This window comes from Sitophilus oryzae, unplaced genomic scaffold, assembly GCF_002938485.1.
Source record: "Sitophilus oryzae breed Bouriz unplaced genomic scaffold, Soryzae_2.0 scaffold_227_pilon_pilon, whole genome shotgun sequence".
In the NCBI taxonomy this organism is placed as follows: domain Eukaryota; kingdom Metazoa; phylum Arthropoda; class Insecta; order Coleoptera; family Curculionidae; genus Sitophilus; species Sitophilus oryzae.
Window position 1 is genome coordinate 4,466,255 of NW_022146782.1, and position 27,727 is coordinate 4,493,981.

Genomic DNA, 27,727 nt, shown 5'->3' on the forward strand with positions numbered 1-27,727 from the left:
CTGTCGCACGTATCGGAACGTGTTCGTGCAAAATTTCCTGATTAGTTCAATGCATTCTTATCTCTTTAAATCGATTTTTTAAGAAAAAAAAGTATATTTAACATAAAAAAAAATTTCAAAAAAAAAGAAAATTTTTAATGAAAAAAATAATAACACAACAAGAAAATGGACTTTACAGAGAAGCGGTGGAGTATACAGGGTGGCTGTTTTTAATAGCAGAGAGAATTTTAAGTTAACGTCCCGTTTTTGTTACGCGGAATCCGAACCTCGGTCCTCGCCCATATTCTATCAAATAAAGTAAAAAAATACCGAGAGTATCATTCAAAAATTAAAAGTTGTAGTCATTTCCGGTGAAACAGGAAGCGACCCAAAACAATTGAATACGTCAATCACTCCTAGTTTATGTCATATTCTAACATACCAAATCTCGTTTTTTTATCTGAAAAAATAAAAAAGTTATAGGGGGTGAGCCACTTTTCAGACGCACCCGGTATACAGGTATATACTCAAATGTTTACCTATCCCGTTGGGTATTTACCTACTGCATATCACTAGGAAAAGGTTAAAACTGGGGTAAGCCAATAAAATATCGTTATTTTTGTAGCTATTACTTATTAAAAATGAGATATAAATAAAAAAAGTGAAAAAAAACCGCAAGAATCTTGATGCATGAGGTCTTGGTTTTGAGCAAGTTTTGAGTAAGTCTTGCTGGGCTGTGTTGAATTTGGTCTCGCAGATCTAACGCTAGTCTTGCACAAAAAGCAAGACCGCAAGAGACTGAGCAGTCTCAGTCTCAGAGTTCTTAAATATTATTTGTCGCACAGCTTTGAGTTGAGTCTGCATACAGGGTTGTTCACCACATACGACACGGAGTATTGTAGCTAAACGATGAGATTTTTACAAATTGTAAGTTTGGGGTTCGTTGAAGGACTATTAGAGCTACAATTTAAAAATATTTTTACAAGATGCAGAGTGTCCCAAATAAATAAAAAATATCAAAGTTGTATTTTTTTAAATGGAACACCCTGCATATTACTACATTTTTAGTTTCTACGATTAAAATAGCAGTAAATTTGATTAAGATTTATTATACTTAATCCCGCCGTTTTTGGAATATTTTCAATTTTGTGAAATTGCAGTATTAGCTTCAAACGGCAATAACTTGTTTAATTTAAATGGAACACCCTGTATATTTTACGAGAATCAGATGCACAATTTAATTGTCTATCAAATTATATTATACCATTTTTTACCTATCTCTTTAAGTTTCCGTAGAAAATGCATTTTTTTGTAATTTAGAACTTATTTATCAATATACCCATGGACTATTGACATTTTAGATTATTTTTAAAGATGTACCAAATTTTTAAAGAGTACAAATACTAATATTGTCGATATAATTCGTTTATTTCATTAAAAAATAAAAAAAAACTGTTTAAATATTTGTTAAAGAGGATCAGTTAATATGATTCCAGTATTCAAACAACATTAACTGACTGTTTGCTTTGATTAATAATAATTGCTCCAAATACTAAAAAACTGAATTTTGTATGGGCATTAGACAGTGTGATAAAAAGTAACACCTTAAAAATGATATTTCATTTTTTAATAAATGCTTATTTATAACTACAGAGACTTTAATTTGATAACTTATTATTATATTGATTTCTGACTCAAATCCACATTTATTTATAATAATTTAATAACGAACACAATTAAGTATGTAATTAATTAGTATATGGGCGCAAATAATGGTGTTATATTTAATTAATGGTATACTCTTTTATAAAGATTTAAATAGTTTTCTTTTTGCATACAAATGGGCTAGTAATATTATCGTTTTGCTAAAAACGATAATATTACTAGTCTGTACATTTTGTACATTTGTTGCTTTAAAAACAATCTAAAATGTCAATATTCCATTGATATATTGATAAATGAGGTCTAAATTATAAGAAAATGCATTTTATACGAAAACTTGAAGGGATAGGTAAAAAATGGTATAATACAATTTGATAGACAATTTAATTGTGCATCTGATTCTCCTAAAATATACAGGGCATTCCATTTAAATTAAAGAAGTTATTGCCGTTTAAGCTAATAATTATTTAAAATAAATTTTTAGACACTCTGTATAAGGTAGTATTATTTTTATTATTGCAACACAATAACTGATCAATAAATAAACTTCATTAAATATTTAGTATTAAAAACATTGATACCCTTGGAGAAATGAAGCTTTAAAATTTTTACTGCAATTTCACAAAATTGAAAATATTTCAAAAACGGTAAGGTTTAAGTATAATAAACCTTAATCAAATTTACTTTTATTTTAAACGTAGAAACTAAAAATGCAATAATATACAGGGTGTTCCATTTAAAAAAATACAACTTTGATATTTTTTATTTATTTGGGACACTCTGCATCTTGTAAAAATATTTTTAAATTGTAGCTCTAATAGTCCTTCAACGAACCCCAAACTTACAATTTGTAAAAATCTCATCGTTTAGCGACAATACTCCGTGTCGTATGTGGTGAACAACCATGTGGTATATCACTGTAATCACAAAACTTCAATCTATTTCCGTATAGTAACGGAATTTTAAATTATGTCTTTATTTTCGAGAAAATTTAGTCCAAACATAAGGAATATTTTGTTTATGTTTGACCATAAAAATCTTTCTACAAACAAAAAGTTTTCTAAAAATGTGCTACAATACGGATATAGTATAATCCTTTATCCTTAATTTCCTTCTTGATTTGTGTAAAAATATCTAGCCAGTTTTACATAAAACGTTAAATGCCGAACGCTTATTTTGCTACTTTTTGGGATTAGTGAAATGGACTCTAAGCCCAAATCTCGACATTTAGCGATTTTTCCTGATATTACAGACTGCGTGCCTTCGGTATTCCGCGGATTTAACTAATTTTATGTGTTTATATAAATAATTCAATCGGTCCTTTTCCGCATTTGCAATTTAAATAGTTTTCTGAAAGGCACCCACTAGGTCAGTGTATAGGTAATATAATTCCGTAATATATTCCGTGCGGTTTTTTTTACATATTATATACTATTTTCCTTCGAATACCACGTGTTGTTCTATAACATTATGCGCTGCGCTGTTTAAAATATAAATTACTGTTGTTTGTCGTCGGTTTATTATAACAAAACCAGATATATGCGTATGTAAACAATTGGTTTTTCTCCGTCTTTGTTTTTACGTTTTTATGCTTTTGAACATTTTTTAATAATAAGTATGACTTATATAACAAAAAGGAACTATATAAATTGAAATATACTTCAAAACGTTCCTATAGAAGTACCTTATGCCGGGTCCAGACCAAGGTGACAAAAAGTAAACACGATTTTGAGACAAAAACAAGACTAACTTGTCACAAAAAATGGAGACTTCTGACAAAACAAACTTGAGACAAATTATCCACACCGCAATGACATAAGTACAACAAAATCAAAAGTTTAGTTGTTGCGACCACAGATTATACAGATTATAAACTTTGTTTTTTCTTTATTATTTTTCGTGGTTCCAATTTTCGGAATCGGGCACTAGTTGGGTTACTAGTTTGCGCACATAGCACGCCCACTTATGGCCTCTAAAATTGTGCACAGCGCCTGACCGGCACAGTTAGTAGAGAGATATCGGAAAACCGAATAGCGTTATGCAGTATTTACGCGTACCTTATCATGGTTACGATATGCGCGAGTCAATGTTTAACGCAACACCCGCTAATAACGTTACCGCCTGACGTAATTTGCGCATCAATTACACCAAGCGCTATTACTAAATAACGTTTAAAAATTGCTTAAATGAGCATGTGCGGGTATTTGACAACCGGGGCCGGCCGGCGAGATCTTTTATTTTAGGTTATGTTTGAATTGTTTTGAATTATTTCTTTAGTTTTATTAGGTAATTTGATACTTAAGTAGCTGGGATTAGTTTTAATTAAATAAATATGGCCCAAAATATGGATTCCACCTCTTCCAATATTAAAGAACCTATAAAGAGGCTTAGGTTTACAGCAGATGACGACTTAGCCCTTCTAAGAGAATTTGTTGCTTGTTGCCCTAAACCCACTGGCAGACGTTGAACAATAAAGCACTGGAAATAAGCACTTTAGCCCTTTAGTTTTAAAATACATAGTAAACAAAACAATTTCTATGTTTTAAATTCAAAGTTGGGTTAAGTTTAAATAGCGGACGCGACGCGAACAGAATTCTTTCCGATCCGATAACTATAAATGAAGAGAGTTACTACCACCTCACGTAAAGGAAATAACACCTGCCTTATTAACGTCCATGCACGCTATTCGGTTTAGCGATATCTCTCTATTACGCTGTTTATTGTTATTTTACGCGAGTTTATTTTTGCGCACAGGAAATTTTACTCGTTTACACATCGTCATAAAAAACAATTTTCGTACCACGAATTAGGGACAAGATTTTTATCTGTATACTTATAGGATACCTAATCGTGGTTTTATTAACAATGTGTGATTTCACTGGTCTCCTACTGTTGGCAGCACACGCCATCCACACTGCGCCGACAACTTGTCGCAAAATATACGAACAAAACATAGACACTTTGATCTTTACCGATTCGAGACGGGACATTGAAAAGTCTCCGAATTTTGAAACAAAACAAAAATGAGACAAAAATGTCGCAAAAATGTATTGGATTTGTCGCAATTTTGTCGTAAAACATGAATGTTTCTGTCTTGTCGCTGTTTTGTCTGCTTGGTCTCGACCCGGCATTAGAATTTTTATGATCTGTCAGTGAGTCAATAGGTACCCATACACCAGCGTTCTTTCCTGCAGGAATATCTAATCCCGCTGGAAAGAACGCCAGTTAGTGGGTATATGCACGACACATGCACCTTCCGTCTTTCTTGTCAGGATCTACTGGCGTTCCAGCCCGACAAGATAAAACGTGTAAAAAATTTGTATTAGTGGTTTGGGGTCATTTCATTTCAGAGATGATATCCGTGTGTTCTCTCCTGTTAGGAAAGTCTGTTGTTAAAACGCCAGGTAGTTTTTTTAAGTCTTAAATATTTATTAGCTAGTTAGTGTTTTACGAATTAATTACGATGAATTTTTGTATGTATGGACTAACTAATTTTAACAGTTCATCAAATGTTATTAGAATCCATTCTTAAATAATTTTGGAAATCGGTAGGCTCACTTGTCCGTAATTCTCATAACAGATACATATTGCTGTACATTTTCCGTTTCTGAAGCCACTTCTTTGATCACATGCGGCGTTTCTGCTTTTTCTTAAACAAAACTTCAATTGCAATATTAAATACAGCAATTGCAATTATTCTTTTAGGTTTCATCTTAATATTAATAGTTTAATAATAATAAAAATAAATATTAATATTATTATTCAAAGCACACCACTTGTTTACTTGTATTGCACAACACAAATTTTATAAAGTCAAATCTCACGATCCTTAGTAAAATGATCATCTAGCGGGAAAATTTTAATAATCGTGTCACATTTACAGTACAACAAACTAAATCCTTTAAAAACTGCAACGAAAGGTATTTTGTGTAAGTGGGCTTTGCAAGGAATATAACTCCTTCAAAAAAGAACAGGCCAGTCTTACAGTAAAAACTGACAGGAAATTCAACAAGATTGCGTTTGTGTTAGTGGGATTGGACCTTCGTTCTTTCCTTTCAATTTTTTGACAAGAAAGAACGCATAAGGAAAGAATTACAGGAAAGAACGCTGGTGTATGAGTACCTAATGTCGAAATTAAAAAAAATTGACAAGCAATAATTCATAAACTAAGAGTGATAGTTACTAGATATTTTGGTCTTCAAGTGAAGTGAAAATTAATATTCTTGCTTTTTATCCACAACGAAGTTACAGGGTGGTCAAAAGTGCCGCTAATACCTTCGAGAAAAGGATAGTACGGCTGGGCTGGACTTGGCGGGGGCAGATTAACATCTATCATTTATATATTATAAAGGATGATAATTTATACTATCGGATAAAAATAGCTATTTCTTGTTTCCTATAGTTCCTATCCAAGATAAGTTATAAACATCTTTCGATAATTTTTTTTGCTAAAGTTACCATTGCAAGAATGTATTGCATTTTAGCTAGAGTAGGTACTGCAAAGTATTTTTTGTTCATATTTAATTATTTATTTTCTATGTCCCAGATATTTTCATTATTTTTAAATAATTAAATTATTGTCTTAAAAGTCACATTTATGATTGTGACGAAAACAACACCTATAGAACATTACCCTGAAACGAATATCGTTTGCGAAGGAAGGACAAATCAAATTATTTGCAAGTATTTATAAACTAATACATGTAAAATTGCTGTTTAAAATTTAATATGCTTTTTATTAGAAGCTAAAGTTTACGATATAATATTATTTACCGGAACTAGACTTTTTGACCTTTCCTAAATTGTTTTTAGTTCCTTTTTACCATAATAATGTCAATACTGTAACTGCTTGACGCTGTTGTTAATCAGATAGTTCATTCTGGAAAAAATCTAGTCTTTTTTCGATGATTCTTGAAAAATTCCATCTACTTTTCTTGATCCATATATTAAATAACATTTTGCAATATATCATGTATTCATCCTACAATTTAGCACATTTAGTGCAAATTAACAAATATTGATCCATATGTTAATGAGCTTGTCAGTATTGAACTGTGTGACTGACACATGCTCATTAAAACTGTTTAGTATTTCGATATGTTATCAATATTTTTGGTGGGACTTCCTAAAAAGTATTTGAAGTATATACAGGGTATTCAAATTCGACTGCTAACCATTCTAAAAAGTTAAATAAAAAACTTTATCCGTATTTAAAAAAATAAAATTGATGATGGTTCCAGAAAAATGAAACGTAGCAACGTTATTATACATTATAAATAATAAAAGTTTTTCATCACACTGTAGGTACCGTTTTTGTTTAAAATGATATGTTTTTAAGATTATATTAGTTGTGGGTTATTCTAGGAAGGTATAAAATCACGAGGATATTCAACCTATTTGTCGTATTACTTTGATATTTGTTTTGCCATTTGTTAGTCACAACTTTTCTAATATGGTGCTGGAAATGAGAGAAAATTAGATGTGTTTGAAAACTGGTAATATTAAAATAAATTTTATGCATCTGTGACAAGGTTTTATTATGTATTTTCCTAAACCATCTGAAATTAAAAAGATAATAAACAAATGTGACGAAAAATAGAGAAAACTCATGTTAATAGACGACAAATAACTATATTTCTAACTATATTAAAACAACCAACTGGGATACTCGGTCTAATGATGTCGACACCGAATTTTCTATTTTCGTAAAAACATTAACCAGTCTAGCGTTCAAATCCTTTCCTCTTAGGCCTATCAAAAATAAGGATAATAAACCTTGCACCACTAAAGGTCTACGTATATCTTCTTAAAACATGCGTTCCTTATCTCACTTAAAAAAAATTTCAGACCCCAGTGTCTTCTTCCACAATTTCGAAAACTATACAGAAAAATTTATCATAAGACTATAAGAGCCGCTAAGGACCTTTATTATAATAGGAGAATAGTCAATTCTGGTAATGTTGCTAAAGAAACTGAATGACTTGAGAAACAAAGCTTTTCTTCGTCTAGCAATATCTCTACCTCACCTGAGAACCTTAACGATTACTTTGTAAATGTAGCGAAAAACCATATGTCCTTCTCATGATCCACTTTCATATCTCTCTAATGATAATGTAAACTTACACAGTTTCTTTTTTTCGCCCGTAGTTTTAGAAAAGCTTCGCAGTACAATTAATACCATCAAAAATAAATCCTCATCTGGGACCGACGGGCTAACATTAAAAATGTTTTCGAATCTGCCAGAAAGCACTCTGAATCACCTAACTACTTTAATAAGCATGTCATTCCAAAATGGTATTTTTCCAAAATGTCTTAAGACGGCAATAATCATTCCTCTGCATAAAGAAAGAGACAAAGATGAAGCTTCTAACTATCGCCCAATTGCACTCCTTCCAACACTATCTATATAAGATCATAGAAAGGTTGGTTAAAAAAAGGCTGGTATCTTTTCTGTTTAAGTACAAAATACTTACTGAATATCAATTTGGATTTCTAAGCAACAAGTCCACAAATGACGCTATGTTTTCCCTCCTTAATAAAGTTTACTCCAGCCTAAATAACCATTATTCTACAGCAACAATTTTCTGTGATTTTTCTAAGGCGTTCGATTGTGTAAATCATAAGATCCTAATTAATAAACTGGAGCACTATGAGTTCAGGGGAACATCTCACGAATGGCTTAAGTCGTATCTGAGCAACAGAAGTCAACTTGTGAGGGTGGATACCACGTTGTCTTCTAGCAAGCCAATAGAATGTCGAGTCCCACAAGGCTGAGTACTAGGCCCTATTTTGTTTCTTCTTTTTATTAACGAGATTGCTAACATAAACATCAGTGGCAAAATATTTCTTTTTGCGGACGACACTAGCTTCACTTGGAGCAACAAGGACGTCACGGCACTTCATAGGATTATATCAAATGATTTAATCACCATTAAATCTTGGTGCGACTCGAACCTCCTGAGTCTCAACATTTCTAAAACTAAAGCTTTGTCGTATAAAAACTCGCTGCAGCTTTTTGTACTTAACAACACCTCCATTGACGTCGTAAAATCTGTAAAATTCTTAGGGCTTGTTGTAGACAATTCTCTGAAATGGGACATACATATCGAAGCTTTGTCGAAAAAATTGAGCTCTGCCTGTTTTGCATTAAGATCTGTTTCTAAGGAGCTTAACTCTTTGAATAAGAAGACTAAGGAAGGAGCATAATGCTATCCATGTATTCATGCATGGTGGGCGGAAAAGCCACCATAAAAGCTCTCTAGGGTGGGGATCCTTGACAGTTCTGTTTGACGATTCATTTGAAACATTTGAATTTGATTTGAAATTTTGTGGATTTGTCAGTCTTTACGGAACTTATTTTATGTTATTTATTATTTATTCTACTACTGATAGTTGTATAAAGGTAGTAAATCTAGATGGAAATTGTGGCAGAACTTAAATTAACAGTGACACTATCGCGATTTATCGAAAAAGTCTCTAAAATAGTTGGTTGTGTAGCGTGCGGTAGATCTCGGCAAAAATTGAGTGAAAAATAGTTGGTTGTGTAGCTTAAAAATTTTTACTAGCAGACCTTGCAATTGAATACTGTTCTTTTTAGAACCTTTTTTAGTGCAAAGTGTACAAGATAGATTGATTATACATATTAACAAAGATATTTGTACTTTAAACTTTTTTTTAAAATAATATGGGAGGTATATAGAAACACTCATTATTTTTTTTACATTAATAGTAAATATTTTGTCCAGTTGCTGTCATATGACAAGTACTAAGATTGACGTCTGAAATTCTCGACACATATAAATATTGACCAGTTCATTTGTAGTTTTTGTTACTAAATATTGATGCTAATTGATACCAATACGAATGTTTTACATATGCTAATCATCGGAAAATAGCTAGATAATCAATATTTGACATTTTTGTATTATTTGTTTAAAAATAATGATTTATTGGTGTCTATGTTTATGGAAATTTTTAAAAAAGAATAAAGGAACACTCAAAAATCGTGATACTGAAATCGTGAAAAAATTATTATATTTCCGTATCACCCTGTATATGCACTGTATAATATTTGTTTATTTAACGTTTCTAAATGGCTTGTTTCTGATTTTGTTTTATAAAAATGACTAGCGTCTACCAGCGACTTCGTTCGCGTCGAATTAATCATTTGTAATGGTGATGATAAAGCAAAGCAAGAATTTCCATTAACATACAAACTGGATAAAATTTTCTCACATTTATGTCAGCATGAGAAAAAACAATATGGCGATATTATTATATAACTTGGTAATATTTGAGGGGTAGTTTCATCTCGTTGGAATTTGACTTTCGAAAAATCCGTTTGCCAAAAATAAGATTTTTACGTCAAGCAGTTTAAGCAGGATCGTGGTTAAGAAATTACCCAACTTTTTGGAACACTGTATGATTTTTTAAAAAATTACAGAATATGTAAAAAAACCCAATAAATTATGCTTGTCCATAGCGTTTTCCCGAAAGACTAACCGTTTTTTAAATAACAAATATTGTAATATTTGAGGGGCGTTTTCACCCTCTTGGAATTTGGGATTCGAGAAACCCCTCCTTATCGAACCCCACCGTCAATCCGTTTGCCAAAAATCAGCTTTAAACGTCAAGCAGTTTAAGCAGAATCGTGATTATTCAATGGTCATATTTTATGAAACACCCTGTATAAATTTATAAAAAATCTTAAAATATGTAAAACAACAAAATAAAATATACGTGTTTAAGAGTTTTTCCGAAAAACTCACCGGTTTTTAAATAAAAAATATTTTAATATTTGAGGGATAGTTTCACCCCCTTAGAATTTGAGTTTCAAAAAATCCCTTCTTATCGAACCTCTACACCCTAAAGTCAGTCTGTTTTCCAAAAATCAGCTTTTTACATCAAGCGCTTTAAGCAGGATCGTGATTAATCAATGACCAGATTTTTCGAAACACCCTGTATACATTTTTAAAAAATCTTAAAATATGTAAAAAAACAAAATAAAATATACGTGTTTAAGCGTTTTTTCGGAAACTTGACCGTTTTTTAAATAAAAAATATTGGAATATTTGAGGGGTGGTTTCACCCCCTTGGAACTGGAATTTCGAAAAATCCCTTCTTATCGAACCTCTACACCTTAGAATCAACCTATATGCCAAAATTGAGCTTCTTACGTTGAGTGGTTTGTGCAGGATCGTGATTAATCAGTATGTCAGTCACTTAAGCATTTTATATATTAGTATAGATAATGCATTACATATAATAGACATACTATGTTGTAAAATAAGCTACAAATTATAATGGCTTTTTGCCTCGTGTTATGTGCATATGAAACATAACGTCTATATTTAAAATAAACTAACTGGTTAATTATACAATTAATTGTTTCTATAATCCATACAAACTAATTAACAATATATAAAATGAATATGATCTGAATAAATATTTCATATAACTATGATTAACATTCAGTTGTTAAAAAAATGTTTTTTTTAGTTTAAACTTTTGAACCAAAAAAAGTTATACATAAAACTTTAATGAAGAATGGATAAAAATAGTCCAATAAAAGCCTTGATTGGGTTTACATAGGATTATTTTTCATTAAACACAGTATATTGATTTTTTCCAAAGCATGCGCATGATGTTTCCATCTGGATAAGGAAGGAAAAATACACTATTGATACTTAATGCACAAGGAAAAGCACAAAATCCAGCAATTTTCCAAGTTTTAAAGTAATTTTCCTATGTAAGTTTATGTTTTTTGCATTTATTTAGTTATTCAGACGTGCACAAACTATTTTGAGGTAAGTTTCAAGGGCTTACTTTTAATGATAATATGTATTTTATGATAATACATATGTTTTGACATTTTTTTTAAGTTTTTTCTAAAATATTCACAGCCTATTAATAACCAGCCTGTCGACTTAAAGCTGATTTACATTTGTCACTTTTAATGGTCACCTTAGAGGAATCCTCTATAGTGTTAAGTGTAGAATGCGTCTATATTTTATACTTATATGTGTCCTGTTTATATGAAACAGTCAGTTTAATGAAATATGATTAAAATAAAATAATAGTCCTATTATTTTTCAGAATCTACCGGTACTTGGGGGGTTTATTTTCTTCTATACGCATCAACTGAGCAATGCCTGGATCCAGAAAAATGATTTTAAAACACGTAATGTCTGGAATTTGTACCAAGATGAATCGGACAAAACAACTACCTTCTGACGTCATGGAAACGCCGCTGAATAGATGTTTGAACACCTTTGACATCACACTTCTTGGTAAATAACTTTTAAGTTTAATACTAACTCTCTGCCCTGTGTCACATGAATGCTAACAAATCTTAGATTTGCAAAAATTGACCTTTTTAAATAATCTTTATGTTATCTAACTAATATATATTTTTCTAAGTTAATATTTTCTTTTTGATTAAACGTTTTTGTTATTTTCTTAGGTGTGGGACATATGGTAGGTGCAGGAATCTACGTTTTAACAGGAACAGTAGCCAAAGACATTGCTGGACCTGGAATCATCCTGTCCTTCCTTTTGGCGGGACTAGCATCATTGTTATCAGCACTATGCTATGCTGAATTCGGTACTAGAGTACCCAAAGCTGGTTCAGCTTACGTCTACACTTATATAAGCATTGGGGAGTTCTGGGCGTTCGTGATTGGCTGGAACATACTTCTGGAACACATGATCGGTAAGGAAGAATGATAAAATTATTCTGGAAAGTGTGTTTTATACAGAGCGAGTCTTAAATAGGTACAAGGGTGGTATATTTCATCTCCAGAAAAACACAGTTTTTTTACGGATTTTTCTTTTAAGTTTCGAAAAAATTAGATTTTTATTAAATAAACTTTTTTATTTAAAAAAAATGATATCTTGCCAAGAGGTTGCCTTACTTGCTCGAAAATCGACAATAACTATGAAACTATGATCCCTTCCCTGACACAAACGGTACATTGTGAGACAGGAAATTGTAGAGAGAAACAAGCCCTATAATATAGGATACAACATTTTAATGAACAGTGCTTTCCATAAGATCAATAAAATGAAAAATATACGAAATAATATACATGTACTGATTTCTTTCGAAAATCGACAACTATGAAACTATGATCCCTTCCCGGACACAAACGGTACATTGTGAGACAGGAAATTGTAGAGAAAAACAAGGCGTATAACATAAGATACAACATTTTAATGAACAGTGCTTTCCATAAAATTAATAAAATGAAAAATATACGAAATAATATGTACTGATTTTTTTCAAAAATCGACAACTATGAAACTATGATCCCTTCCCGGACACAAACGGTACATTGTGAGACAGAAAATTGTAGAGAAAAACAAGCCCTATAACATAGGATACAACATTTTAATGAACAGTGCTTTCCATAAAATCAATAAAATGAAAAATATACGAAATAATATACATGTACTGATTTCTTTCGAAAATCGACAACTATGAAACTATGATCCCTTCTCGGACACAAACGGTACATTGTGAGACAGGAAATTGTAGAGAAAAACAAGCCCTATAACATAGGATACAACATTTTAATGAACAGTGCTTTCCATAAAATCAATAAATTGAAAAATATACGAAATAATATACATGTACTGATTTCTTTCGAAAATCGACAACTATGAATCTATGAACCCTTCCCGGATACAAACGGTACATTGTGAGACAGGAAATTGTAGAGAGAAACAAGCCCTATAACGTAGGATACAACATTTTAATGAACAGTGCTTTCCATAAAATCAATAAAATGAAAAATATACGAAATAATATACATGTACTGATTTCTTTCGAAAAGGCATTGTCTTGTTCATCTTCAAATATGTGTTATTTTAGAAAATGGATGTATCATAGTAATACATAATAAATCTATTATTTATTTATAACAAAATAATTGTTATTATTAATATTTTAGGTGCAGCCTCTGTTGCCAGAGCTTGGAGCGGCTATGTCGACTCCCTTTTTGCAGGCGTTATTAGTAACACCACTATGTCAATTACTGGAGAGCTCCACGAACAACTCTTAGGAAGATATCCAGACTTTTTGGCATTTACTGTCTGTCTGGTTTACGCCTTCTTACTTGGTAAATGACCTGATTACCTATTCATGTTTTTTTTTCTGTTGATACTAGCAAAACATATTGTTTTCTTGATATGGGTAATTTTCTTTTATTTTAGGTATTGGTGTTAAAGGTTCAGCAATGGTTAACAGCTTCCTAACTATTATCAACTTGACAGTGATGGCTATAGTGATCTTCGTAGGATTTTACTACGCCAATGAAGAAAACTGGACTGGAAAGGGTGGTTTTCTACCCTACGGTTTTGGAGGTGTAGTTGCAGGTATTTTTTATAAAAAAAAATATCTACTTTAAGCATTCTTTTTGTCTGGTTTATATGTTTCCAGGTGCCGCAACATGCTTCTATGCTTTCGTGGGATTCGACAGCATAGCTACTTCGGGAGAGGAAGCAAAAAATCCTTCATTTTCAATTCCTATGGCCACCGTTGTCTCTATGGGCATAGTAACTTTAGGATATGTACTGGTATCAGCGGCACTAACATTAGTGATACCTTACTATAGCATCAATACAAGGTAATAAATATTTTTTTTAGATTTTTACTGATATTAAATGATGTTACAAATCACAGTATTTATTAATGATACAAGTTCGATACGAACATCATAATGAAACGCGTGTAACGTTTCAGTAAAGTTTTAGAGATTTGATTTAATTTAAAATATCAGAGATATTCTAATAAAAATTAAAATTCAAAATTATCAGGTGCCCATATTAGTCGACGCCGTGGCAACCGTGCTTGTTGATTGCATAAAATAATTAACTAGAAAGAAGTGTTAACTCTGTGTTAAATCGTGGAAACACGATACGCCACCGAAAGCCTTCGTTGTCGTCTGGAAAACTAATTTACCAATTGACAGGTTGACATGATGGCTTCATTTTTATTTCCGTTTCCGGTTATTCAATGGCGGGTCCTCTTTTAGTCTAAATGTACTTTGTACTCTTTCTTATCATAAATAAAACAAAACAAAATTTTATTCAAACATATTTATTTGAAATATGAGACAACGTGACTAAATAAATATAAAATTAGTAAGGTATAAGCATGACTTACAGTAATTTGTAAATAAATACACGTATTCACAGCCATCAGGGACAGAAAACTGGGGCAGGAACATGAAAACGGGAGCCTTATACAAAAACCTGAAAACAGAAAAACAAATTTTTTTATACTAAAATTAACAATGTAAAAATATCAATAGGTATAAAATATAAATATACTGTTTAAAAAAAGCGTCCATTATTCCCAAAGAGACCTGGCTTATAAATCAAAAAGAAGCAAAAAGAGACTTTTAGTCGGATAACATAATCAGATTATCAGTCCGATTTATTGCATTACTGACAATAAATGGCACATACTGGAGATAACTAATGTTGGCTATAGTTAAAAATGATCTTACCTTGCTGTAAATTATTTCCATTTTCAAAAAAATGGCCGATCAAAGAGATTACACCATTTTTTTGCATCTAAAAATGTAAAAACAGTGTTTATTTACTACTTATTTTTCATATACATAGGACATACCTACTACTGCAGAAACGTCATTTTCTCCAGGATTCTTCATGTAATATATATTTTATATACTTTATTACCTTTATATTTATAAATTTCAGCCGAAATATTAAATTGAACTTCCAAAACGAAACTAAACGGAGTGAAATTTTAATTGTTAAAATGGCGTCGAATATTTTCTAATTTGTTCTAGAACAAATCTGAAGTTGTCTCTGAAACTGAAATCTGTCAATTCTAAACTGTGAAGTTAGGCAATAGTTAGACAGAAACATTGCTGTCCTTGTCTAGGCGGCCATACTTGTCGTCAGGAGAATGACAGGAATGACACTAATGACTGTTTCCAATTTTCCTATTTCACTGTCACCCCCCTGGCTAGCGATTCTGTAAACATATTTTCTGTCTAGTGACTCATCAATCGTATACAAATAGCATAGGCTAGACAGGAAATTTCTTGCTATGGAGATTACAGAATCCCACCGCTGGTTGATTGTTACCATTTTGACTTATTACTTATAAAAAGTAATAAGTCTTTTGACTTATTACTTATAAAAATTATTTTGACCTTATTGATGTTCAATATTGTGTTAAACGTTCAGTTTTAGCAAAAAGCAAAAAATAATATTAATATGGGTGATTCTGATTCTGAAAGTGTCCCTTCGGATATTGAAGGCATTGCGCAAAACGTTGTCGATTCCCTACTTCCCGAAAAATCAAGACAAACGTACGAGCAAGCCTATGTAAAACTTGAAGATTGGTGTAAAGGGAAGGAACCAAGAATAGTAGTAACGAAAAGGTTCTCCTAGCATATTTTGAATATCTTTTAAAACATAGGAAGGCTTCATCACTTTGGGTATATTAGTCTAAGCTACGTTCAGTTATATCAGTGAAGAAAAATACAGATATTAGTAAGTACGTCCATTTAATTGTATTTCTAAAAAGAAAATCGGAAGGATTTCGGTCAAAAAAATCGAGAATTTTAAGAAAAAAAGACATAACTCGTTTCTTGTTGGAAGCCGATGATAAAACTTATTTCCTGACAAAAGTTTCATTGATAGTGGGACTTGCGGGAGACTGCCGGCGTATCGAGTTGACAAATCTGCAGCTGCAAAATGTTAAAGATGAAGTACAATGCATTCATGTCATTATTCCATTTACGAAAAGAAAGATATCACGAGATTTTGTATAACGAAAGGTAATGTTGATGGAATAAATATGGTGGAAATGGTTCGAAGATATACGATAGCTATGCGACCAAGCAACACAGAGCATACTCGATTTTTTGTGGGGTACAGAAATTGAAAATGTATTAAGCAACCCGTTGGCATTAATACTTTAGGAAAAATGCCGTATAAAATAGCATGGTTCCTAAGTCTTCCAAATCCACAACTATATACTGGACATAGTTTCCGTAGATCGTCTGCGTCGTTGCTTGCAGATTCAGGAGTGGATTTATTAACTGTTAAAAGACATAGTGGTTGGCGCTCTAACACAGTGGCAGGGAGCTATATAGAAAATTCCAAAGAAAATAAGAAAAAAGTGTCATATTTTGTAATATTTTGGGTAACATTTCTGGCAATGATGGGTCATCAACAAGTTCAAGCAATCAGGAAATAAATTTACTTTCTAAAAATTCAACTCACCTGTCATCGTCTGGAATTAATTTAACCAACTGTTTTTTTTCTAGTTTTTGTTTAATTGTAGTTTTATATTTCTTGTAGCGCTGCCTTGCCTGAAGCTTTTGTCAACGTTGGACAACACTGGGTAAAATACGTAGTATCCCTAGGTGCTATTTGTGGCATGACAACCACCCTCTTTGGATCATTATTTTCTTTGCCAAGATGTATGTACGCCATGGCAGTAGATGGACTGCTTTTTGGATTTTTAGGTACCACAAGTACATGAAAATGTTTCACAGAATATGTGCTTTATTGATTAAATTTATTTTAGGAAATATCAATTGCAAAACTCAGTTACCTCTAACTAATTTGATTATTTCTGGACTATCTTCTGCCCTAATAGCCTTATTGTTTGACCTAGAAAAACTAGTTGAATTTATGTCAATTGGAACCTTACTGGCATATACTATCGTGAGTGCCAGTGTGATTATACTCAGATACAGGTGAGTACATTGTATATTGTAGGATGTACGTGTCCCTCTTTTTTGAGTTATAACTCATCATACAGTCTCAGGGATTTGACAACCCAAGTAGCATTTTCACGACTTGCGACCACATGTTTACTAAACACAACGTTGGATTAGTTACAAAAAATAGTTATCTCCCTACCTTGGGTATTAAAATAAATTTAAACGTTTTTATAACGTTGTGCCGACGTTGGACTAGTACTACAGCAAAGTAGAAGCTTCTGCGACGTCGAAGAGCAGTCGTGGAAGCTATTTCACTAGAGAGAAAACGTAATCTTGTAATAATTAACAAAAGATATATAGATATTGACCCAGACATGTGCGTAGAGAAACAAACAGTTGTATAATACTTTAAAACTAATGACTATATTTATTCATGACGTTCTTGTTGATACATGACATTGTAGAGTGCTAGTAAATATATAGTGGTTATATGTCAAAGAAAGTGGTGGTAAGAGTTGTACTAAATATCTATGAAAACGACCTGATAAAATACAAGAAATGTAAAGTTTAAGAGAATGTATTGAAATGTAGCATTACTTTAATTAATTTTATATATTTTATATGATGTTAGAGTGCAGTGCTGTTATCTATAAAAAGTAATACTATTTCAAGACATAATGCAATGAAGAAAGGTAAGATCTAAAACTATATTTAACTACTAAATCGACATGAATATTACCGATAGTTTACCACTCCCTCGTTTCTATACGATATTATTTAAGATGTACATTATTGTTTAAGACTGTAAATGTTTTAAAATGTTAAATGCAAACTATAACTTAAATCTACACTGCGCTGTTGCTGCAGTCAAAATTATGCAATCCTGCTTAAACTAGTAACATCGTGAGGTGGTCTCGCATTTCTCTGTACTCAGCCATCCAACACAACTAAAGGGCCGACACCATAAATTGGTACAGCTGTAACTAATGTTTCTTACAGCTGGGAAACGAGCAGCATGGGACTCAAGCTACATCCACGCTGTGGCATTTGAAATAGTCCGTACCTCTGGACACAGTCCGTACCTTGCGACACAAATTCCGTACCTTGGACACAGTCCGTACCTTGAAACAGTCCGTATCTTGGACACAGTCCGTACCTTTGACACAGTCCAGTATCTTTCACCCTCGAAACACTTCTGAGGGTCAATAAATAATAAACAAATATGTCCTTTCTTTGGGTGTGAGATACTGGAGGACAAAAGAAAAGGGACAATAATTATGCCAGCAAAATCCTCCACAAGTTAAATATCCGTAACTCTACCCTAAAAGCCATCTGAATAATAATATCTAAACCATAAGGATAATATTCTCATCTTTACCTGTTGCTTTGAAATAAACAGCTGATTCAGATTATACAGCAAGATTTAAATAATCACCATTTCTAAAAACGCTGCAGTTTCTTAGACGCCATATTAGTTTTGTATTTCTATGAATTAGGATTTTAAACAACGTTGCAGTTTGTACTAAATTAGGCTTCTAGCCAACGTCGGTATCCAACGTCGTTTCGACCCAAAAATTATTCTCCAAACTAGTGCAGACTAGAGTTGGCACGAGGTTGTGCCGACGTTGCGCCCCGACGTTTGGTCGCGTGACACAACGTTGTCCCGACGTCCAAATGCTGCTTGGGAAAAGCCAGTATCTGAGACGGTTTTACAGAAGGTAGTTCTCCGATATATTCAATACATTTAATTGGCCGAGGTTAAAAATATAAAACTATCAACTTCCGTTGCAATAGATACAATAGTTCTGGAAGATTTTGTCATCTAAAATAAATGTATAATTTTCATTTTTTTGCACCAGAGATACCATGATGTTGAGCATCGAAATTGTCACCACCCTGTATACACTCAAAAAAAAGCACGGGTAGTACGATCAACCAAACAAAGAATATAAAATCGCTCCAACCTAGCCGTGAATAGTTGAATTGAACTTTCTTTTATTAGTTTAAAAATTCTATTGTTTCAATTTCATGTGATGTTTTAGGCCAACTTTTGAGACTACGGCCTGCAAGCCTATATCGACTCCGGCCTCAGAAGTTTCTGCTTCCACATCAGAACTAACAACTCCAGCATCAGAAATTATTAATTTGACTGGAACATTGCGAGTTCAATACAGCTGGTAATTTTTAAGCCTTCCTTAATAAATCTGTATTTGATTTAAGGATGATTCACGGTACACCGTGACGGGCCGGAGCCGTGCGACGGTGAAGGCACGGCCAAACATTGTCAAATGTTATTTATACTTATACCACGGCACATAAAACAATCGGCACGCCAACTCTACTCAGATTCCATTGTTTAAAATTTCTATAAAATTTGACCTTGTCGGCGCCATTATGGTTTCCTAGTCAGGGCCGGATTAAAACGTATTAAAAAATTTCTCAAAAAATACGACAGGGTCGTATTAAAAAAATACTGTAATTGACTGAAACTGAATTTTATTTACAATACTTTTGTCCAAACAAATGAATCGTTAACCGCGCATACTTCTCGAAAAGTAAAAATGAAAAAATCAATTAAATATTTCACTGTAGAGAATAGACAATTAAATTAAAAAAAAAAACATGCAACTAACAAAAACTTGCCAGGAGTTACAAACAAGAATTAAAAAAATTCCAATAAAATATTTATTGAACAATATAAAGAGGCTACCAACATACAAATTATGCCCATCAATGGGCGTAGCAAATTTATTTTAATATTCAAATTTCACAAATTAATAAATCCACAATTTTTTTAAAAATTCTATTTTTTATCATGGAAGGAAAATAGGTACCGCATTGTATTTTATACGGTTACAAAGTGAATTGGTATACATTTTAAATTCAAAGTGAACAGAACACAACCTGTACTTGTGGGCCTTATTTATATCTTCAATCAAGTCTTCTCCGTTAGCTACAATTGCCCATGTTCTTGCCCTAAAAACGTATTAACTTATTTTCGATATACTCATTTTATTTATTTTTATAATTATATTTAAATGAATAATATAATGATTTTTAAATTTAATTTTTAATGTCTAGATTCTAGATACAACATTAAATTTTATTTTACTAAATATTTAACATTAAATCTTACTAATATTAAAGTTTGTTAAGATTTTTTAATTAGATCTTCCTATTTAGCTGAATGTCCTAATATGTATACTATCTCGTTGATATTTAGGGAAGGATAAATAGGAAGGAAAATAGAAAATTCAATTTAGATTTGATGATCCTTTTTATGTCACCTAAAATCGAGGAGTTTGTTTTCACAACTAAAATATGTTAAAATAATTAATCAACATATACATACCTAATAGGATCTCTAGGAAACAGAAACTGTATTGAACAACAAAAATAAAACTACTAAAACAAATTATAATTACATAATAATAATAATAGCTCCCGTATATAGCGTTTGACGCCTTGGAGTAGCCAGCTACATGACTTGCCATACTAGAGCCGTTCGGTATACAAAGGAAGGTAATGTGGCTAGCACTACGCTTCAACCGCCTATTATTACCTCAGGATTGTGAATCCCAAGTACTCATTTAAGGCTGAGTCGACCTAGGTACCCAAACTATTTTTATTTTAATAAAAATAGTCGGCTGATGAACTGCCGGGTGTGGGATTCGAACCCACTACCTTGAGATTGGTAGACGAGAGCCTGTACCTCTACGCCACCGGGCACCTATTGGCAACTATATTACATAAGAAACGAAAATAAAACTAGAAAAACCAAATATATCACATAATAAACAAAAATAAAACAACAACTATAAAATATAACTCAAGAAATAAACAAAATAAATTAATCCGTACGCTACTGACTCGAATCAGCCGAAAGTGTGCGCAGTCGATGAAAGAAACTACGACACTGGTTACTTTCTGTTGATGACAACCCTAATGGCGGCGTGCGCGACGGTATGCGCGTAGCGTTCCCGCCAAAGAGAGTTAGCCTGCCGTGTGATTTATATCTGTGATTTATATGCCGTGCTTATACATTCATGCTAAGCCGAGCACGGTCCGAGCTTCGCCGGAACGCGTCCGTGCCCCGTCCAAGAAATGTCGGTGTACATTTTTCCTCCGATCCGCTACGGTCCGGCCCCGTTGCGGCAAACATAAATGAGCCGCCGCGGCTAAATACTTCGTTCGTCTACGGGCCTATAGCGACAGAAGTGTCTAGTCCTAGCCGTCAACTATTAAGCTTGACCAATCAGGTTGGTTAGCGTGGTGATTTGGAGTGTGTTAATTCATTTGTGTTTGTCAAAAACTCTAACGTGATTGGTCGGGCTTAACAGTTGCCTGCTAGGGCTAGACACAAGTCTATAGCGACTGTTTTCTAGCAGTGTTGCCGCACCCAACTTTTAGCGCGTACCACATTATAAACTAAAAATGTACCACTTTGGTACAATTTTTTAAAGCACAACAAAATACATCTGCAAATGACTTTAACCGGTTTGGTCGTTGTGAATTTCTTCATAAATTTCTACATAAAAAAACTTCCTGGAGAAAGACACAAATCGAGACGAAAAACATGAAATAGAAATTCAGAAAACCCAATTATAAGTATGTATAGGTTGAAGAAATCTAAGTAATTCTAATACTACACACAATACTTGGAAAACTTAAATTTTATTTAAAAAAAACGCAAATATAGAAGCATGTTAGAAACAGTAAATTTTCAAGTTTTTTCTTCGGGTTATTTAATATAGGCAACGCTATAGACATTACAACGTTTATAATACGTCGTTAATTAATGCGGATTTTCTCCGAATGGTATCGGTAAGCGCGTTTAATGCAATATCAACGACAATAATTATTAAATATCTATTCAATTTCGGTGCGCGTGGGAAATAATTATTGTACCAAATCATCCTGGATTTGAAAATGTAGTACTACTGTACCAAATAGAATTAAAAGTATCAAATTTGGTACAAATGTACCACTGCGGCAACACTGTTTTCTAGAATATAATCGGCACGGACATGATCCCCGTTGTCCACTCGGTGTAGCATATATTGAAGGCCCGGACGTGGCTCGGTGTCTACTTTACGGAACGTGCCCGGCTCGGGTACGGTCCGGTGTACCGTGAATCATTCTTTAGGCCCAGTTATACAAACATAGTTTGAATTAAAAAAGCTAAAGACGAATAATATATTTAGGTATTAGTGATGGGTATGTGTTTTTTTTTAGGTTAGCACCTATTTTTGGCAGTTGTGAACCTGGCGCAGTCGTCACTGGATCTGTATTTATCTACACATTATTCTGCTGTGCTCTCTGCACATTCTTTCAAATATCCAGAACGGATTTAGAGAATGGAATATGGTGGACTGTGATTCTTGCCACATTTTTCATACTTGTCATGGCCGGATGTACGTAAAAATCAAAAAATATATACATTTTTTAAATCATATTTTTTTAAATAACGTTTTAGGTGTGTTGGTTATATGTGCCCATCATCAAAACACGACCAGTTTGAGGTTCAAAGTACCGATGGTACCGTTTATACCGGCTTTGAGTATATTATTCAACATTGAGTTTATGGTACACCTGAATATTTTGACGTGGCTAAGATTTTTTATATGGATGGTTATAGGTAACAAAATTTATATGTATATAAGAAAAACCTCAAAAAGATACAGTGGTTGTCAAAATTTAAGCAAAAATTTATATTTTTTTTTGAAATTTTAAAAGTAAAATAACTCCGTTATTTTGGACTTATTTGAAAAACGGTAAAGGGACAGTATGTTTCTTTTATCGAGATCTACCAGCCCGGAAAATATTTGCACTTATTTAAGACTCACCCTGTATAAACTCGATTATATTTACAGAAAAAGTATAATAAACATTTGTAAAATATTAACAGATTACAACAGATTTAAGTTTGTTATTTATGTTTTGTTATAAGTGATTAGCATAAACAATTATTATTTTTTATTTATGAGCTAGAAATATATGACTTTTGAGACAGAGTATACGATGCAGAATTTTTCCACTGATTTTTAATACTTACTGAACTTAAAACTATAAACGTAAACACCCATATTTCTTCATTTTATTATTTGAAATGCTATAAACAAAGGCAAATTTCTGTAGAGTTGTTTTTTTTTTTCAAACGTCACAAAAGTGTTAATTTTTGCGATGTGCTTGACATACAATATAAAAAAGTAATTTTAACGCTTACCTAAAGTGTTAAATTCGACGAGTGTAACCATAGTTTCTCAATATACAATTCCTTACAAGGTATTACTTTTATACCATTTCATGTTATTTGCAATGTTTGAAATTGTTTAAAAAATTATTTGTGACGTTTGAAACCACGTTCTATTCGGAGTAAAAATGACTTTTGTACCTCACCTATAATAATGTACAGGGTGAGTCAACGATAGAGTAAAGTCCGTTATCTCATTTGTTTCGAGGTTTACAAAAAAATGTTAAATACAAAAGTTATAGGGAAAATTAAGATACACATTCTAAAATTATTATAGAGTATACATGGTGCTTCAAAAAAGTGTGGCGGATATAACATATATGTTTTTAAAGGCAACACCCTATTTTTATTTCATTTTTAGATTCTGCGTAAAATTCTATAACTTTTTTATATATAACGTTATATACCTAAAATTAATAGTTTTTGTAATATTTAAATTTGTTTATACAAATGTTAAATTGCAGTGTGGTAAAAAATTGTCAGTGGTACCATTGTTTCTGAAGTTCGAATACCAAAATTTGGTATGAGAGTTCTATAGAGATTAAAAGGAAGATATATGTTAAGATATTTTAGTTAAATTCTACAGGGTGTTCAAAATATATTTATAAATTTCAACTATTTAAAATTAAAAATCTAAAATTTTTTAAATGGTACACCCTATATATTTTGATTTTTTCTGATAGATTTTGCAAAGCTCTTCAACTTTTATTAAGTATGTCATATACCTATTTTTAATAATTTGCGATTTATTCCAATTTTTTCTATTTTTACCCATATTTTTAATACAATTAGGCTATAACATCATAGTTGCCATGACAAAAAATAATAATTATTATCAAAATTTCATATGTCTGTTAGCAAGTTAAGAACAAAAGGTGAATTTTAGTTTAATTTGTTGTAAGTATTATAAATGGTAGAGGTAGAGGTAATAGTTTCAGATTTTCCTGAAAATGGATTAGTCAATGTGACTGATATACACGAACAAGCCAAAATAAACATATTTTTTGGTTCAGTACTATATATTATATAGTACTTTGCTAAGTACTATAAGAATAGATGTAGATTATCTAGAAAACATTTTGATACTATATTATATTATAATATTTTCAGTGTGTAATGGGACGGTTTTGTGGCAGTAGTAATATTGGCTTTACGAAATTAATTATAAACCAGAATTACTACGAGAAAAAAAACTTTACTGTATGTCGGAGAAAATTTCAATATCAGTAGTCGTCAACAATTAGGTAATCTAGTTAGTATTACCCTAATCTGTGGCTATTCGGCCCGACGGTAAACTCCAAATGTCATCTTTCATAATACAGAAATACACCAAGAAATTCTCGACTACGATTTTAGTTTATTTGAGTAAAGTTAGTTAATTTTGACTAATAATAACAATTTTAACTAATTATTAAACTACTTGTTAAAAATAAGTAATAAATATGTTTGTTTTGTCACGGCAACTATGATGTTATAGCGTAATTGTATTACAAATGAGGGTAAAAATAGAAAAAAATTGGAATAAATCGCAAACTATTAAAAATAGGTATATGACATACTTAATAAAAGTTGAAGAGCTTTGCAAAATCTATCAGAAAAAATGAAAATATATAGGGTGTACCATTTAAAAAATTTGAAATTTTTTTATTTTAAATAGTTGAAATTCATAAATATATTTTGAACACCCTGTAGCATTTAACTAAAATATCTTAACATATATCTTCTTTTTAATCTCTATAGAACTCTCATACCAAATTTTGGTATTCCAACTTCAGAAACAATGGTACCACTGACAATTTTTTACCACACTGCAATTTAACATTTGTATAAACAAATTTAAATATTACAAAAACTATTAATTTTAGGTATATAATATTATATATAAAAAAGTTATAGAATTTTACGTAGAATCTAAAAATAAAATAAAAAATAGGGTGTTGCATTTAAAAAAAACATATGTTATATCCGCCACACATTTTTGAAGGACCCTGTATACTCTACTATAACTTTAAAATGTGTATCTTAACCTTCCCTATAACTTTTGTATTTAACATTTTTTTTTAAACCTCGAAACAAATGAGATAATGGACTTTACTCTATCGTTGACTCACCCTGTACAGCCTGCAACCACAAAAAGTATAATTTTTGCTCCTAATAAAACAATATAATATTATACCTAAAAGTTATACTTTTAAAAATACCTATGTATTTGCCTGTTAGAATTCTGAAATGCTATTTTTTATGCATATCAGACTAATATAGTATAAATTTCTACATCATAATAATTAGCCATGACAGCCAGTGTCAGAAAAATTTAGTTATATAGAGTCATACGTATATCAATTATCAGCAATAATTATAAACAATCATGCTATTGCAATTAAATTATTAACACGCGAATTTTTTGACACTGACTATCATGGCTAGTTATGATCTGTAAATCACTAATAAACATACAGGGTGGCTCATAAATAGTGTTTTAAGCGGTAGTATTTTTCGACCCCATAGAAAAAAGTTATATTTTATATTTACAATGACATTTTACATGACAAGTGATTTTAAAAAACTCGTAACCCCATAAAACATACGAAAATGGGACTTATATATTTATTTTTCTCTAGGAATGTTGGTATATTTTCTCTACGGCATCCACCACAGTAAAGAGGGTGAAGGAACATCGTCTTACTCAATCCTGATGACGTCTTCGGAAGCTGTCAAAGAAAAATGGGGCTCCACTACCCGAACAAACATCAAAGGATTGCTGACCCACAGAAAAGCTTCAACAGGAGACAAAAAAACTATCGTAAATGAAGACGAAGAAGACATTACTGAGTAATAAAGAAAAAAAAAGATAGAAATTAATAAATTATAAATAAGAATAAAAAAAGAGAGGCTAATAAGATTTATAGACTGCTTTATATTTATTTTACATTATATTTTGAAAAAAAAATATTTAGGAAAATGTTGTTATATTATATTGTTTAGAATATTATCGACTCTATAGTTAAAGAGAGTTTCTGTTGAAAATTTATGAGGATTTAACTATATCTGCGTTGTAGGTTGCGTCAGAAGTCTAATAAGATTATTACAAAGAAAAATAACAGAGAAACAAAAAACTATACGTATGTATATAAATTGATAATAAATAAAAGTTAGAAAATATGTAAATGAACTTTATTTTAACGCCTAGTACATTTTAGTAATCTATAACAGTTATAACTACGATCAGAGATTGATCTCGTCAGAATTATCACCAACTGTCATTCCCCAGCCGTCTTTGACACCGTTTTTTTTTCGATCATACTGTACATTAGAGACAAATTATTATTAGTAATTAAATAAAACAATTATTTCAGTTTAAGAATTTGGTGAATGCGCTAGGCAATAGCAAAATTCTTATCAATATCACAGCGTATACTGGGTGTCTCCACGTTACGAGGGCAATAGCTGAGCACATTTGAAAAGTACTTTTGTGATTATACAGGCTGATTCAAACATGCTCCTTAAGTTTGGAGTATGTTTGAATACTGTACAGGGTGTAAAAAATAGTATTACGAAACTTCAGTTAGTGATACTACAGATAAAAATAAAAGAAAAAATTCCAATAAATATATCGCTTTCCACGCAAAGTGTCGTAACTAATATTTATCTGTTGATATCACCCACTGAAGTTTGGTTTTCTCTTTTTTTACGCCCTGTATATTGGAAACAAAGATTATTAAATTACTGGTAATTTAGTAACTGATAACTAGGTCTTACTTAGGTAATAATTAGGGTCTCACCCTTTAAAATGTTTTAGAGGAAGTAGACGAGAGATAGGTAAACAAAGGGTGATTTTTGTTGCAGGAATGTCCCCTATTATATGGGTGTGGTCCACGGATGGAGTTTCCATGTCAATGGACACTAGACACGCAACACTGCCTTTTAATACTATTGTTCTTTTCATTCTAGTAAAAGCTATGCTCGTAAAATTTTAGCAGAGAGGCTTGTAATATAATATTATAATAAAAAATACATAAAAAATGTCATAAAAAGTTTGGATGCAAATAATTAATACCATTGTATTTTATATCCAGGTTTTATTTATTTATTTTTGACCTCGGTATTTATTACAAAATAACAT

At 31.8% G+C, this 27,727-nt stretch overlaps 1 protein-coding gene across 3 annotated transcripts; it reads left to right on the forward strand.

The window, feature by feature from the left end:
- The first annotated feature begins 484 nt into the window (after positions 1-484).
- LOC115884332 (cationic amino acid transporter 4) lies at positions 485-26,444 on the forward strand. Of its 3 annotated transcripts, none has more exons than XM_030902876.1 (12): positions 485-573; positions 11,737-11,930; positions 12,104-12,352; positions 13,593-13,760; positions 13,855-14,016; positions 14,081-14,267; positions 16,984-17,150; positions 17,213-17,384; positions 19,394-19,528; positions 22,587-22,765; positions 22,828-22,989; positions 26,226-26,444. In XM_030902876.1, exons 2-12 carry the CDS (start codon positions 11,789-11,791, stop codon positions 26,438-26,440), a joined length of 1,938 nt encoding a protein of 645 aa, XP_030758736.1. In that variant the 5' UTR covers positions 485-573; positions 11,737-11,788; the 3' UTR covers positions 26,441-26,444. The 3 variants fall into 3 exon arrangements, with proteins under 3 accessions (XP_030758736.1, XP_030758734.1, XP_030758735.1); XM_030902874.1 differs by lacking the exon at positions 485-573 and adding an exon at positions 11,278-11,447; XM_030902875.1 differs by lacking the exon at positions 485-573 and adding an exon at positions 11,290-11,389.
- The last annotated feature ends 1,283 nt before the right edge of the window (positions 26,445-27,727 follow it).